The sequence below is a fragment of the Chamaea fasciata genome, unplaced genomic scaffold, assembly GCF_029207755.1.
Source record: "Chamaea fasciata isolate MVZ Bird 193981 ecotype frontalis unplaced genomic scaffold, bChaFas1.0.hap1 SCAF_1, whole genome shotgun sequence".
NCBI classification, from domain to species: domain Eukaryota; kingdom Metazoa; phylum Chordata; class Aves; order Passeriformes; family Sylviidae; genus Chamaea; species Chamaea fasciata.
In genome coordinates this window covers 129,981,839-129,998,622 of record NW_027094086.1, presented here as the reverse complement: position 1 = coordinate 129,998,622, position 16,784 = coordinate 129,981,839, and the positions used below count along the sequence as shown (strand labels likewise).

At 40.3% G+C, this 16,784-nt stretch overlaps 1 protein-coding gene across 6 annotated transcripts in view; it reads right to left on the bottom strand.

The window, feature by feature from the left end:
• The window catches only part of LOC136297565 (cyclin-dependent kinase 6), a 155,605-nt gene that overhangs the window by 55,147 nt on the left and 83,674 nt on the right, over positions 1-16,784 (bottom strand). For all 6 annotated transcript variants that reach the window (XM_066197582.1, XM_066197556.1, XM_066197575.1 and 3 more), the window contains exon 5: positions 5,642-5,751. In XM_066197582.1, coding sequence (XP_066053679.1) covers positions 5,642-5,751 — 110 coding nt within the window. The remainder of the gene's footprint in view (positions 1-5,641; positions 5,752-16,784) is intronic.

The following is a 16,784-nucleotide window of genomic DNA, read 5'->3' as shown; positions in this document are numbered from 1 at the left end:
ACCACTTGACTATCTTCATCCCACAAAGCGTTAATTGAAACTTCAGCTGCAGAGCTGACTCTGCTACTCTTTCTTCGCTCATGAGTCAGGTAGAGAAAGAAGTGAGGGGCACATTCTGAGTGGATCTCCCTTCTCAGAATCACAGGAGCACTGCGGTTGGAGGAGGCCTTGAAGAGCATCCAGTCCAATCACCAATCCAGCACCACCATAATCACTCCTGAGCTATAGCCCCAAGTGCCACATCCATCTCCTGAACACTTCCAGAGACAGTGACTCCACTGTCTCCCTGGACAACTTATTTCAACGCCTGACCATTCTTGGACTGAATGTTTTTTTCTAGTATCTAATCTGAACCTTCCCTGGCTCAGCCTACAGCCATTTCCTCTTGTTCTTTCACTTGGGACATGGTAAAATAGACTGGCCCCCACCTCACCACAATCTCCTTACAGGCAGCTGTAGAGAGCACTGAGGTCCCGCCCCGAGTCTCCTTTTCTCCACAACCCCAGTTCCCTCAGCTGCTTCTCATGGGACATATTTTCTAGACTCTTCACCAGCTCCATTTCCCTTCTCTGGACACCCTCCAGCATCTCAGTGTCCTTTTTGAAGTAAGGGACCCAGAATGGAACACAGCAATCAAGATGTGACCTCACCTGGGGAGGTCTGACTACAGCAGGAAAATCACTTCCCCAGTCCTGCTGGACACACGATTCTCATGGTCCCCTTCCAACCGACCCATTCTACCACCTGGTTCTGTAGTTGACACAGGAAAGTACATGCAATGGATCTGGTGACCCCACTTCAAACTGTACTAATAACTTATGGCTTGTTTGGAAAGGGAATAAAGATTTACTGTATTTTAGTGCTTTAGATGATTTACAATTACTCACTACCCTAAGACATTGTACCTAAGAATGAATATGTGTACTGCTAGTTTTTTAAAACCTGATGTTTTATGATTCTAGGCAGCCTGTAGGTCCCAAATCCAGAGTTTTGACATTATCACATCAGTATACATTATCTAGAACAACAAAGTTCCAAGCTCACATTTTTTTTCTACACACAATGATGTAACTCCTCTAATTGGACAAATTTATACCATTGAAAGATGACTTATATGCCAACAGCTTGTTTCCCTGCTGTTTGTATCCACCAGGGAACTTGGCCCACCACAGGTATTTTAGCAGCGTCACACATCTCTTATCTGCTGTTAGAATTTTCAAGCACAGTTGGTGATGCAATAACTGTCTCACATATATTAAGAGTTGACAGACTAGGCTGAAAAATGAGACAACTGCTAAAAACATGATTTAATATTTAAAAATGAATAAATAATAACCTCATACTATTCATGCCAATCTTGTGGCTTATGAATTTCTGGGACTGATGATTTTACCACAGAAGGCCGATTAAAACACCATGGAGCTGGTGCATGGACAGTTTCAGTAAGAAACCCATGTGAATGGAACTAATTTCCCTCCTGGACAGATGAAGCTTGTTGCACTGAGATAATACTGTTTTACTTTTGGTTTAGGGAGGTGGAAAAGAGTTTTGGGAGAGGATTGTCTTTCCAGTTTTGGATTTGAATTGGTGCCTGTAAACATGCAGTCACAACACCAGCCACCCCCTAGCATATGACTTTTTCAGCTTGACTGTGCTGTGAATATAACAGAGGCAATAAAAACTGACAGTCTCTCCTGATGATTTTTAGCTCTGTATTTACACCAAAGGGAGACAAACTCAGTTGCCTGTTTAATATTATAGTTAAATATGCCTAGCTGGAATTGTTACATAGATAGCCTTACTCCTGAGTCCCACAGGCACACCTACCAACCTCCTAGTCTGTGCAGCATTGAAATCACACAGGAGCATGGTTCTGAAAACAGGGCAGGTATAGATGCACTAAGAATGAAGCACCAAACATTCTGACACTTTTTCTCACAACTACCAACTCAGAAGAGAATCCAAGACTGGTGATTCAAGTTTTTTTAGAGAGCATTTCAGACAGATCTGATCTGGAATTCCATGCTTTTTTCCCTTTTACTCTCATTCACCTGGCTTAAGTATTACCTAACGGAAGTAAGAAGACATTCTCTTCTTCCCTAAAACACTGGTCACAGCTTCCTGCTTAGGAGCTGCCCACACTCCTCGAGCCAGCTGGAGGAGTTTTATGTATCCAGACAGAAGTGGATGCTATTCCCATTTTTGCCTTTCTCTTTAAGGAGGTATTCACCAAGTAGAAGGTACAAAGCCCTTTCCTATTGGCCTGGAAAATGCTCAGCCTCAAAGTGTATCCTTTTATAAGTAATTGAAATCTTTAAACATTAAAAAAAAAGCCGAATGATGTCCCCACGCCCTCAGGCCCCTGTCAATCATGCCAGCTCTATCTCTGAAGGACTCTCTCATATGGTACCAAGCCATATAGCATAGCTTACCATTTCCCCTAGTAGATTTTACTATCCATGCACCAGAGCTTTTAAATCACAAAGAAAACGGGCACTATGACAAATACATTTACTCTTTCGTTATATAATGGCACTCCATCCAAATGTCTAGAAGTCACTGCAAACTGCTTAATTAAACAGGACATTTAAAAACTTGAGCTGTCATACAAGGAATTTTTGAAGTAAAGTTTATTTTGGAGGTGCTGTCATCAGCAGTGCATATAGGCAGAAAAGACACAAAAAGCAGAATTGTTTCTGTGTACATAACACATACACCTGAGTATTGGGCAGTTTATTGCTGGTTTGTAAATAGAATAGGATCCTTGGAAATCTAACTGAGGGATTTTAGGATACAAACTCTATGCGTTCATCTCTGCAGAAGCCTATAAATCCGTACCAAAATTAAAATGTTCAGTTTTAAAAGAGCTATGACTTTATACAAACCTCAGACTGCAGGAGGAAAAGAGCTGGAAAGTGTAATTTGCTTAGCTGAATCAGCCAAGATGAGAGAGATGTTCAAATTTACTCTAGGTGTGTCTGGACAGAGATATATTTATTTTTTTGTGTGTCCCAGTCCTTTTTACACTTCTGTGTATTTCAGATCTACTTCTTAACTAAATATTTGGCTTGTATTTGTCTTAATTTTTTTTAGATTAAGGGTGATTTTAACTGAGGTGCCATCCACTTAAAAGACATAGTAACCTGTAACATACAGACTAGACCATTCATACAGAGCTCACTTTTCTCCTGCACTTATCCAGGCTTAAAGCACCCTCACTGTGTTTGTGACAGCCTACAAAGTTCTATTCAAGCAAACTCAAACTGTCCAAAGCCGCCTTGACATAAACAGGATTTTGGTATCTTTTGTGATGCTGTATAGTGTTTTATTATGAAACCCGTTCCAGTGAAACCCTTGGGATATAAAAATGCCCACAGAAGTCTCAGTATGTTTCTGAAAAATGACAGACCTTTAAGGTCTTTAAAAGAGAAAGCAAAAGAGAGTAGGAAAAGAAGGCAAAAAGTACCCAGTAGGACAGCAAAACAAAGAGGTTGTTTTAATATCAAACCCATGTTAATCACGTGAAGTTTTAGCGGCATTCTCATATTTTTATCCTCCCAACACCAGTGGAAATACAGACTGGTCATTACCCATGGGCATTACCATTTTCTAGCAAAATTGCTATTGCATTTATTCAATCTTTTGCATATACTCCTTGGAGTTTTCAAAATTTTACATTTTATTGCTAGCAAGGTCACAGTAATAGGGGCTTTCTTTCCCAATGTATCAGAAGAATCCAGAAGACAACACAGATCATGCAGAGAGTAATGCAATGTTAACCCAAAGAGCCACCATTTAGGGCTGTTTGCTGTGGTTTATGGCAAAGAACCTTGAGAACAGTCTTCCAAATCATGCTTGTACACTGAAGCATGTAAAAGTCATAATGTTTGTGATAAAAGAACATAGTACATACAGACTTGGCAGATTCCTGACCTCTACAGTTTTTGACAGTCTGAGTATGTAAGATTGAGAATGTCAGACTGACCCTACATCTGGCAAGAAAAATGGAAGTCCTGGTTTTATCAAACTCTGGTTCAAATAAGATTCATTTCTATAAGAAAAAAAATACTGATTTTGTAGTATTAATGTAATATTTGCATTTATATGTAAGTAGAAAGTTTAATTTACTGTGTGGATTTGGAGATTCAAAAAAGCTCATAAGCCCTTACAAGAAAAAATAAAATTAAATTGGTGGAGTTTTCATATGGCAGTATTTCTTCTCTGACAAAATGCTTCAAATTAAATTAGAGGAAAAAAAAAAAGTTAGGAGCATGTAAAAAAGTGCTGCGTTCATTTTATGCCCTGTATCACCTTTATTGCAAAAGCTAAAATGAAGCTTTTGACTCTGCTATTTGAATCAGAAAAACTATCATCGGCTTAATACTATTGAGAATGTGTCAGTATATGGGCTAAGACTGAAATCTTTAAAAGTTTGCAATGGAGAGTTTAAGTGATATTCCTAAAATCCTCACTCTTTTTTTCTCTCATTTTCTGACTTCATTTCTGAGTCAGAGAGGGTGGAGGATAACTCTACCCAGGCCATTTGACCAGGCAAGAAGCCCAAGAAAAATGATTTTTCCATATAACATTAATAAGTAGTAAAATCCCGAAGTTATTTTGCAAGACTTCAATTAGTATTTGAACTTACTGTATAAATTACATAGTTGTTTCTCAAGGCCCTTATAGCACTGCATGTCCTTGTGAATTGTACTGATTTTGGGTTTTAGGTGACCCAGTATGTATTTTTCTTTCACATTTTCTTTCTGGATATCCTTTGGCTTCACCATGGGTGTAACAAAATGCTATACAGTTTCTACATGGAGATCACCCAGGTAATGACAACATGCACTTTTTGCTTTTAGCTCAACCAAAATTCAAGTAATTGGATTAGTATCAAGACTGATTTACCCGTTAAAATTCTTGCAGGTTTGTTCCTCTCCACACCCTACATGGTACATCCTGCACATCAGTGTCTTTCCACAGGCAAAGAACAGTACACAAGAGGGGCTCTTGAATTCACAGCTCACCTGCATCCAGCTGTAATATTTTGTATTGAGATAGTTCTGATTTCATATAATCAGTTAAAAAAAAAAGCCATTTATCTTTGGAGGATGGGGTTAACTACATTTAACATGTCCGTTATCTTACCCTCAGGCTACGTAAGTTATTCTTAAAAAATCTCACCTCTAGAAAACAACTTTACAGCAACTTCTTCAATCTCAAATATCCTAAGAGTAGACTACAAGCAAACACCTGATGCTTCAATGCACAAACTGCAGAGGAAGAAGACTCTGCTGACCACAGTGCCCTCCCTTCCTCAAGGTAAATCCTTTTCAGAATCCAGCTCCACTCAAATTGATTGGCAGCCTCTCTCTTACCTGGTTTTATCTGCATTTGGATTCAGGTTCAACCAGAATAAAACAATGCTCATGCAGTTTTTACCAAGAGCTGAGAATCCCATCAAAAGAGACTTCAAGATAGCAACAAATATGAAACTGCAATGGGCATTTATATTTTGCACTGCAAATAAAACATCCTGTCAGGCCTTTCCAATATAAACATGACTTGGTATATTGTAACAGTCACTACTGCACATTTTTTCAAATTAAAAGCATGAAGAAAATAAAACTGTATTTCTTACTTTCGACGGAACATTTCTGCAAATATGCAGCCAACACTCCAAAGATCAACTGCTGTTGCATAACTGGACTGAAGCAAGACCTCAGGAGCTCTATACCATAAAGTAACAACCTGCAAAACAAAAAGGAACAGAAAAGAGAGTGCTTAGCTGCAGAACTACAACCTCCTAAGTGCTGTATGTACAGCTTCCACTTAGTTTAATCTGTATTGCAAAAAATCACATATTAGCGCAAAGTCGTTTAGCCAGCACCTAGAAAAGGGTCCTTTGTGGAAAAAATCTCCGTATCCATAGCTGCAGTGATGATGACTTAGGATGGGAGCCCATTTCTTGACAAGAACATTGCAATTCAGGGTACAACAAAACTATAGTATCAGAGGACAGCATGGGTGTGACAATCATAGTACCACATCACATTACCAGAAACTCTTTGAAGGTTTTGCAGCTTACAGACCTCAAACCCTTTCCAGTAGAGATCTGAACTCTCCACAAGGCAAATGTTAGTCAACTGAACAAGGCCCTGTTTTCCTAACTTTTCTGAATGCAGATGTAGTCACCAGAGCCAAAGTGGAAACAAACAAGCCAGGGAATACTGTGGGTTTACCCATAGGACAAATCAGAACCCACGGCATGTCTGTTCTCAGCCCTTTATGGTTTATGTACTATTTTCTAAAAAAGAAATTGGGTTAACTCAAGTGCATGGGCCAATTAGGGTAAACATGTTGACCTGCCTAAAACATTGCATCTGAAGAAACTGAAGAAATTATAATTTTTTTTTTTTTAATCAGTTGGATACAGATTAAGTCAAACCCTTCTCAAAGCTGTCCCTTACCAAAGGCATCAGTGCTGTCTACTGTGGTTTCCTGGCACACAAAGGAATCCTAAACTGTCAGTTTTTAACAAAGCAACACAGCACAAGGATTCCTGGCAGACTCCTGACCTTTACAGTTGTGTGACTGTCTCTGCCCATGTGCTGCTGGTCAGACCAGCAGTAACTTCTCTCAAACTGTATGTTCAAATGACACACTCTTTCCCACAGACATGTGCCACATAAAGTGCCGGCTTTTAGGCTGTTCTTGTCCTGGTGGTTATGTCACAACTCATTGTAGGGACCCAGTGGGAATTTTACTGGCACTGCTCCATCAATGTACTTTGATAAGTCCTGCTCACTGAACCCACAACAGAGATGGGACAGTTTATATTTAGCCTTTTGTATCCCACAAGTAGACCAAATACAGATGAGGCTGACTGTCTCTTCAGGATATCTGCAGAAGAATATAAGGAGCTTCTGCTGAGTCCTGTGTGAGCTTCTACCTTGCTAGAATATAATCTCAGAACCACAGGAGTATTCCACTCCTGAATACAGTTATAATCCAGCCATAACAATATATGACCATCAGCTAAATGTCAGTATTTTCTTATTACTTAGCTCCATTTATTTTGTTCCTGATTTGCTACCATACCAGCGATGCTTTTATGAGACACTTCTCTGTATAAAAACCAGAGAAGTTTCTTCAGAGATTCACTCCAAGGAAAGAAGACAAATATAACCAGAGGTCAGGGCATCTCAGGAGATGCCCTGTCTGAATCAGATATAATTCCTCCTAGAACACATTATTTTTCCTAATGCAGATGTATCTCTTAAACTGAACTATGCTTTTTTTCTCGCAGTTTTGAGTACATCTGTGGAAAAGCTTACTGAAGTAATATTGCTTTGAGAAATTAGATATAACAATTTCAACCCATTACTGTTTGTGAATGGCTGGGTGTAGTGTCAGGAGGAAGAGCTGTGTGTTCTCTGATCTGTGGGAATACCACCAAACCTCCTGACTCCTGGTTTAAGGTCCACATGGCTCTTCTCACACAGAGCATAAGGATGATTTATTTTCCCCAATCCCACGAGCCGTGCAACATTAGGGCTCTGCACTCTCATAGGCCAAGAACCAGGGGATGTATGGTTGTGGACCATATGCCCCAAACTGAAGTCCCTTCCAGATGAGTGTGGCACAGGACAGCTACTCCTTTCCTGAGAGATATATCACAGCTCTTGCCCACGTCCATGCTTGCTCAGGGGAACAGTGCTGTTTTCAGATAGCTGCAGAAGTGTGCAGCACTTGCTGCTTCTCCCATGTGACTCCTTACTGGCAAGTTCCCCAAGCATTTGCACCCTGCTATGCTCCAGGGGAGATTTTACTTAAAGTAATTTGGAAAGCTAAACCTGTAAAATATAAGATGTCCAGAAGACTAACAGTTAAATTTCAGCTAATGCATGACTGCCTTATAGTCAGAGAGGAAGGAATCTGTGTTGAGCTGTTTTGATATGCTCTGTCATTAATGTGTCATTATAAAAGTGATCAAATGACCTTTATGGTTTGTAACATGCAGGTCTGTGTTTCAAAACGTGAACTTGAAAGGGATCAAAATGTACTAAATGTCAGTTCACACACATGTAATGCCACGGATGACTCCTTTTGTGGTCAGGGTCTTCTCCTGAAAAGCACAGGATGATGTGTATGATGCCGTGGTTTTGACAGTTTCACACTCTCTCTTACCATAGAAACCAAGAAAATATTTGTGGACATTCCAATAACATTTGCAGAGAAGTAGAAATGAAAATTATTCTGAACACAGGATATGGTGAGGCTGAACAAGCAGGTCATCACTTCCTTTTTAGCATGGTTCTGAGTTAAAAAATGCTTTGTTTAAGTAAGTCAAACTACCAGGGAGACAGGGTCTCCTTGAGCGACAGCACACTTAACAGAGATGCTTGATTGTCCCATTTTTAGGATGAAAAAAATCATCAGTACCTGCATCAGTACATCTCACTTAAATTCTGTCTCTCTTGAAAATCTGACACACATGAAATGCAGCACATGATGATTGGTCTGTAGGAAAAGGATTCATGTTCACATGCTGATGGAGATCCTAAATTGTGCAAGACTCCAAAATACTATGGAAACTGTCGACTTTAGTGGCCATGTTGCATTTTAGTCCCCTCACCTAAGAAACTTCACTCCACTGCCTTCCTTCTTCTTGCCCTGGCTAGTCTCTTCAGCTTCTCTTTTACACCAGCCAGGTTTTTACCACATGTCCAACGACCTCCTGGCTTCTCTCCCCTGCCTGCCTCTGCCTTCCTGTCACACACACCAGTGGTCCCCTGACAGCATCACCAAACATGCCTAATTCCCTGCTGCTCCTATGCAAACACCTGGGTGGACACAGCCTGCTGCCCTGCTGCACCCCATGGGCTCTGCCTTCCCTCACATTCCTCATCAGCTCCTTTGCACTTCCAAGTTCCCTCAAATTTCACACCCTGTCCTCTTCTTCCAATTGGCTCCAAATGCTCCTGGGCAAAACTAGGTCCTTTCCCCCCCTTTAGCCTCTTACCCCACTCTGCCTGTCCTGAAGGTACCCTGAACATGTGCATTTAACAGATCCAGCTACGTATGAACAGACTGAAAATATTCACACAGTGAAAGAAGTATGTAAGATGTAACTAAGTTCCTTTTCCAGTGCACATTCAATGTTTCTACTATCCAGATAAGACTGGATGGTACCAAGTAAGAAGGGTATCAGTACCTGCAGATCACTACTTCTAACTGTTTAAAAGTTAATAGATTTAGGCAGCACTTCATGATGAAAATAAATGACATGCGTATCTGAGAGACAGAAGAAAGGAAAAGAACATCTGCCAAAGTCTACTGACACTTAAAGAGTGTCTGACTCTCTGAAGAAGGAAATGTGCTCTGTGAGAAGCAAGGGCAGAACTGCATTTAGAGTCAGATGAAGAAAGAGAACTTCATTTTGAAATAAAGCTTTCTGCCTTATCATACCTGACAGATGTGGCTATGGGGCACCACATAGCCCAAGGACTTTCAGTCCTTTGCTTCATATTACCTGTTTCTGCTGAAAAATCAAATTAGTGGGAAGCATCTACCCACTAGCAAGAGAACAGAAGATCTAGGCGTTGTGTCAGTCTCATACAATTTCCACTTACTTTACAGAACAGATTTTCATTTTAGCACAACTGCTCAATTTAAATGGATCTGCACAATATACAGCCCTTTCCAAATATAGTTGCTGTCTGAATAGCATTCAGTTCAAAAAAGACTAAGACAAACAGTGGTTTAGGGATGGGGTTGAGTAACACAGACACAAAAGACTACACTTCAGTTTGCCACAGACTTTAAGTACAGACCAATGCCCAGTTGCACAGCTACATGAACAAAGCAGGGATCAGACTGTAACACAGCAGCTATGTCTGTGCTAGGAAATTAAATGGGACAGGAAATGTTCCTTTGGCACTGAGACCAAAAAGTACAGAGTGGCCTATGTCCATATTATTAAATTCCCAGCCTCCCAAAAAAGGTGACCGCATGCAAACTGCTTATTGGGAATGGTCTTTGGTCCATGCTTAACTGCCAGTGCCTAGGAACTGTCTGAGGAAGGGCTGGTTGGAATAACTCATGCCAGGAACGATTCTAATAATTTAACAGTATAGACAATTGAGCTCCAGTACCCACGAATGTTTTCTGGCACTGTTTAATCTACCAGCCAGTGAGTCACGCTGTGGCCCCGGGTCTTCCTTTCACTCCAGAAGGAAGGCATTTTGCTATGCTTCCCTCATCTCCTCTGATTCAGAGGTGGCTCCACAAGACTGATGAGGTGGGGGAGGCATAGCCTACTCCTCACCTCACCCAGCAACTGGTCTCACTTTATCTTAAATGTGTTGCACAGGTCAGATGAACACACACTGCATTTGATTACCATCCATGGGGAGAATCTGACTGGCCCACCTTCCTTTTACATATCCAAAGCTGGATGAGACTAATTCTATACTAATTAGCTCTTGAAGGGGCTTGGAAGAGGCCTGTAAAACCTTTTAAAACACTAACTTTCACAGAAATCATGACACAAAAGAAATTAGCAGGATGCTTAAATTCACATAAAGTATCCTTGAATCCAAGTAAAATTCTCCTTGTAAATATTCTGCTTTTGTGATTGTTGTTTCTCCGGTGTTCTTTTTGTACTAATTTTGTTAATTATATTGGTCATTAGATGCTGGCTCATTTTGTTACTTAAAGCATTTAAATCTCATGAAAGATTACTTGCAAATTTATTTTTTTATTTTCCTTACAATGGTTCTTCAACTCAGGTTTTTTGTTCAGTTATCACTAACAAGGCTCTCACATGATCTTCAGTACATCTTTTTGACTGTTTTTCATTTATTTTTGTCCTTTCTTTTTGAGTAAAATGAGGGAACATAGCTACAGAATATATGGTACAGTATGCAGAGTTAAGCTCTTTAGTGTAGCTTCATGGTCTTCCAATTTCACAAAAAATCTTTTGCTTCAAACTGTTCACGAGGATTCAAAATGGAATCTTACCAAATTCACTGTGAACCTGCTACTTCGTGGCTTGTTCTTCAGGTCTGGAACTGTAAAACAACTTGAAGAATTTTCTTGAAGTTTTGTAAAAAAAAGTCCTCTCAGCTGAATGACTAAGCTTGACACATTTGCCACAGACTAGCTGGAGAGGACAGAATTACAGACAAGCATATTGATTGAAGCCTGGCTTCAATCCCCACCGCAGAGAGAGGCTGTCTCTGCCTAATCCACCTCCCTCTCACTTGCTAGAAACACAATTGAAAAGACTCCATGGACACTGAAAAGAAGAAATGTAGTTTCTGAACTGAGTATGCTGAAATGGCTAGCCGGTCTGACAGTGTAACATTGCTTGAAATGAAGTCAATGTAATATTAAAAGCTGCTTAGGAGAAGAAAGGATTTGTATAATAATGTTTCATTGCCTTCAGTTTGGAGTATGGACCAACAGTCAGGACTGAGCAGGGCAGAAGTGGCAATCCAGAGGGCTGGTGTGACATGACGGCACTTGAGCAGGGTCATGGACCCAACACTTGTCCTGTGTGCTGCTCTGAGTCCTCCTGACAGCCCAAGGTGGCCCAATTTCCAGCCTTCTTCACCATGCCCTGCTCTGCTCCAGCAATGAAGATATTCTCCACCTCCATGTCAACTTCTATGCCCCCTAGGAACACTCCAAAGACCCCTGGAAGTGGATCACACCTATGCCAGAGAGAGGAATGATTTTTGTATGTGTTTTTGTGTGCATGAGTCCCAGGAAACAAGGGAGGGGGAAGGCTGGAGTGTGCTGGAGGCAGGAGCAAGGGGAAAAGAGGTGAGGAAGGGAGGAGAGACAATGGCTCATTCCACCCTGCAGCACCATGCACAACAATTCCAGCAGAGGCAGAGAACCAGACAACATGTTCAAAACCCACTTGTCACACAGGTGTAATGAGGACAAGATAGGGGATTTTAGCATGTGCTAAATTTTAGCCTTTGTACAATGAAATATTTTTCATCTCTGCTTTGGAAAAGGGGGAGGTGTCTCCTTTATTTGCTGGCACCTGTCTTACTGTGTTTTCCTATCACTATCCTTAGAGCATTCACTGAGCATTCCGCATTTATAAAGCAAATCTAGGACTCTCTTCAATCTATCTCAAAAGACCTATTATTATTCCTAACTGTGATAGAGAAGGTAATAATCGCTACATTATATGATGTGCTTTAGTTTCCAGGGATAGTGTCTGCCCGAATAATTATATTTGTTAAATTTCTCTTTTGAGTAGTGGTTCTTCCACTGTAATTTCACTGTTTTCAGTTCCATCACAGAGATAGATATGACTGGAGAGAATGTTTCTTTCTTAGAGAAAGATTATTATAGTTTGTCTGTTTATAGAAACATTAAAATAGTTTCCCTTTTAAAGTAAGTGTGTATCAAACTACTCTAGTGCCTTTTAAAAAGCACTTCTTCACACAAAAGATTTAGCACACGAAACATGAAATCCTTTCTAGTGCTGTGGGTCTCATGAAGTTCACATGGCAATACCAATTTTATCTCTTTATTCATATTTGTCTCCATTTTGGCCACAAGCTTGATGAATTGCTTTATGGAAACTGGAATGAATGTTGTTATCATTCCATGAGTTAGATCATCAATCAAAAGATTATTTATTAATAGAAGACGCAATCCTGATCACATGTACCACCCACTATCAAGTTGCTGTTTTAGAATGGGATCTCCTGTTTTTGACGCTAAAGCATTTGTGATTTGAAGGAAACACGGTTTAGCATCTACTCTACGATAATACGACAAATAAAGAAGCCATTCATTTCTTAGATGTTCTATACACACAAAACTAACCAGAATTTTCTCTTCTTTTTTTTTTTTTATTTCTAGGAAGAACCACATCACCCAGTGTGACAGCACTCCTGAAGAGCATTTCTAGGTACATCCGTTGTCAGGAGGCATGAATGTGCGTGCGTGCGTGTTCGCACATCATGTGCGTAGCTGAAGACACTTTACCTACGTTCAGTGGGTTTTACCTTAAAAGTCTCTGTGCATGAAACATCTGTGTGGGACAGCTACTAGAAAGGAAAACAGGATCTTAACATGAGGTAACATTTCAACCACTAGTGATTCAGACCTTACCTCAAAACTCACAAAAGGAAATATATTTCTGCTAAGCAGAGTATTTCATAGAATCCTCTGCAGAGACGATATAGAGAACATTTCTGAAAGACTACTTGAGACTTCAGGTGAAAAGTGTTTCATCTTTATACAAAAAGAAAGGAACAAAAATAGTATCAGGAACACTACCTGATTCAGATGCCACTGAAGTCAGATTTGCCAGGTCTTCTTGTGTATTGAAATCAAAACCGTGATTCTCTATTCTCTGAGCTGCAGTGCAGCCTTCTATGGAATACAGGACAACTCAATTCTTTACAGAAATGGTCAGCTTTGCATGCAATGAGACTTGTGCTTACACTGCAAGGTATTTACAGATAGAGATAATAACATTGAGAGTGACAAACTTTAAATAGAAGTAGCCATTCTTCAATCATGCTCCAAGACTCAATAATCCAATCTGTAGACTGAAACAGCAAATTCTAATAAACTATCTCTGAACTAAAAAAACCCTCAAAGGCAGAAAGAAATAAACACCACTGTCTTCTTATGCAGGTCAAGTCAAATACCTACTGTAAAGAAGAAGACATTTCCTTCCACAATTCCAAACAAAACTAAAGCTAAAAAACCCTAAAAAAACTTAAAAGGTGGCAGCCTGAGACTGTGCCTTGGAATACAGACCTGGTTCTGGGTCTGGCTGCAGCAATTTGGCATATTTCCATTTGCTCAGTCACCTGTTGGCGTTAACTTGCTCAGGGAACAGTCCTAACTTCTAGAAGCACATTTGGGCTTTGTTTCAGTTGCTTTACTCTCCTCTACATCTTTAAGCCACAAAATCAACTCATCTAGCACCCTGCATATTCCCACTGAATGGCAACCACCTCCTCTACAGTCTCTCACATCACTTATGCCCTGCCCCTGGAAGCAGGAGAACACAGAGCTCTAACTTGTGTCAAGGACCAAACCATGGTTGTCTCCGTGCCAAGATCCCCCAGAGCTGCCTTGAGACTGCCTGGCCTTTTCCTGGGCTCATCTGACTAGAGAATCTGAGCCTTACCACCTACAGCTGGAGTTGATAATGACGACCAGCTTTCCACTGCTACCAGAAAACCAGAGTCTGGTCGACAGAAAAAGTGTTCCCACTTCCTGGGGTGCTGCGTTGAACTCCAATCCTGACCAGAAAAAGCCTAAATGAGGCAAAACCATGAAGGCCACCACAGACCTCTCTCCCATGGAACTCGGGCCCACTTCTATCAAGCCATCTTGAACAAAAGGAGGAGATGCACAGAGAAGCCACAAAGAATGGATGAAACTGGGCCAGTTCTCTAGGTGAGAGGCTTTACTGTGGACAGCCTGGGAGTCCAGACAGCAGAAACTTGGTGCAAACAAATTCTACGGGATACTACTTTCATTCGGTTGAGAATGAAACTTCAGAAACTAATGTTGTTTCTGAAGGCAAAGTACCAATTTCACTGAGAGTCTAGTGTAGTAGATAAAAGGCTGCTGGAACAACACTTGTCAGAGATGGTCATGTGAAATAATAGCTTAGAGTAAAAACTCCTATATTACAACAAAGCTCAGAGATAACCCAGGGTTGCAAAGTAATCAGTTTGTCTGCAGTAGACACTTCCCTTGGGATGTACCTGCCCTCACTACTTCACAAGGTACAGACTTAACTGACTTATCATGACAACTATCACAGAGCTGGGCCTTGCTAGACCTATGGCATAAAAAATTTGAGCAACTCCGAATACGACAAATCTGTTCCACATTTGAAACTGAACGTGGTAGATTTTACTATGGCCTTACATAAATGTATGGCTTTAACGTGAAGTAAGCAAAATTGTAAATGATGCCATAGAGATGAAACTCCTATGAGGTACCTTTCAAGAATTGCTTGAAATTACATTTGGGAAACAAAACCCTCATGAAACATCTTTCTGTCTAAAAACAAATGTGAAGAGAGATTTGTAAGCACACGCCAAGAAAATAAGAAAATGTTGAACTTCCCATACACAGATGCAATATATGCATAGGTGTATGCATTCATATATACTTAAACATACCACAGATTACTAGAAATTAGTTGAAAATTAGTTGAAATAACCATCACCAGAACAAAGACCTGCCATAGACATGTAATTTCCAGCCAAAAGCAAGGACTGGAGAAAAATGTCAAAAACAGTAAGAGGTGTCTTCAGGCTGTCCGAATGTCGCATTTAAGTAGCTTTGTGAGCTTATGACCAGTAAAATGCCGGGCAGAATCCACTGAGGTTCTGAAGCTCTTTGTAGGCATCTTTAGTTATCAAATTCTTCTTCTTCCTCTGAAAGTGTCTGCAGGTCTTACGTGTAGATGGTCACATGCATCAGAAAGACCTGTACTGCAGAAACAAGCAGCTGCGCTTAGCTAAAGCACTACTGTGAGTGATGCATTTTTGGTAGACAGATACCCTGAGTAGATGGATATTCTCAACAAAAGTCCATATGGAGCCCTACCTGGTGAAACCTGTAACCAAGAGTGGTGGTAGAAGCAATATATGTTTGCATCTATACTAACATCTTGCGCAAATGTTATTAGGTTAATCTCGAAGTGGAAACTCAGCCGAAGGGGATTTAATTGGCATCTCCTACACCCAAACACATTCTTTGACCACTAGGCTAGGGTTTTTTTGGGTGACAGCTCTTTCCTTGCCTTTGCTGAAGCCAAATCACTCTTCTGCCAGGAGTATATGAGTCACGGGGCAAGACTGTGTCTGAAAGCAGCTGAATGCTTAAGAACAATCAGCTGGAAGGGGCAAGGAGCCGAGTTTCTGGATACTGCTCTGGAATGTGTATGCATTTTACATTAGACCATCACTGGATAAAAATAAAAGCAAGCATTAATTACATAAACCAGGCTGGATTCTACTTTGTATCTAGACAGATTGTATTCCACCTCTCTGCTTCTAATGGATGAAACTCACACTCTGCTTTCTTCTGCGGAGAAAGAAGCAACATCTCCTCCCTTGCTACTTGATACACTACTCAGCAGCCAAAATTAGGGTTCACAGCACTAAGTGAAGCCCATAATTTTGAAAGAAACCAAAAGAAAATTTCCTCCACTTATAAATGTTATAGGACTTTCTGAACTGATATTAACTATCTAAAGATACAGCAGAAAACAAGAATGTCACAGTTGGTCCAATACTAGACCTTGATAGACATTATTTCCCAATTTTAACATTAAAGATTGTATGATTAATTTATGTTATTTTCAAGAAGCCACATTCCAAGGAAAATGTTTTACAGGTAACATATTGTGTTGGTTGCATAAACAAGACCTGAATTAGTCTAGATCACTGAAGACTCTATTCCAGAGTGGTGACAGACTTATAAAATGTTTTATTTGTGAAAATAATGTTGTAGATCAGACTTCTATAGATAACACTCTCAAAATTGATACAAAGCATCAATAATTTAAGCCAAAGAGATAATAGCTTAAGACAATACAAACAGAAATGTTCAAGGTAATGAGTGCTTTCATGTTACAAGTTCTCAAGTCTGAGGGCACTGCATCAGGCTAAAGGACAATGAGATAAGAGCAATATTGCTAGTTACTAACAAATGGCAGATAAAAGACCTCTTCTGGATTCTGATTAAGTGACAGCATTCTACACATTCCT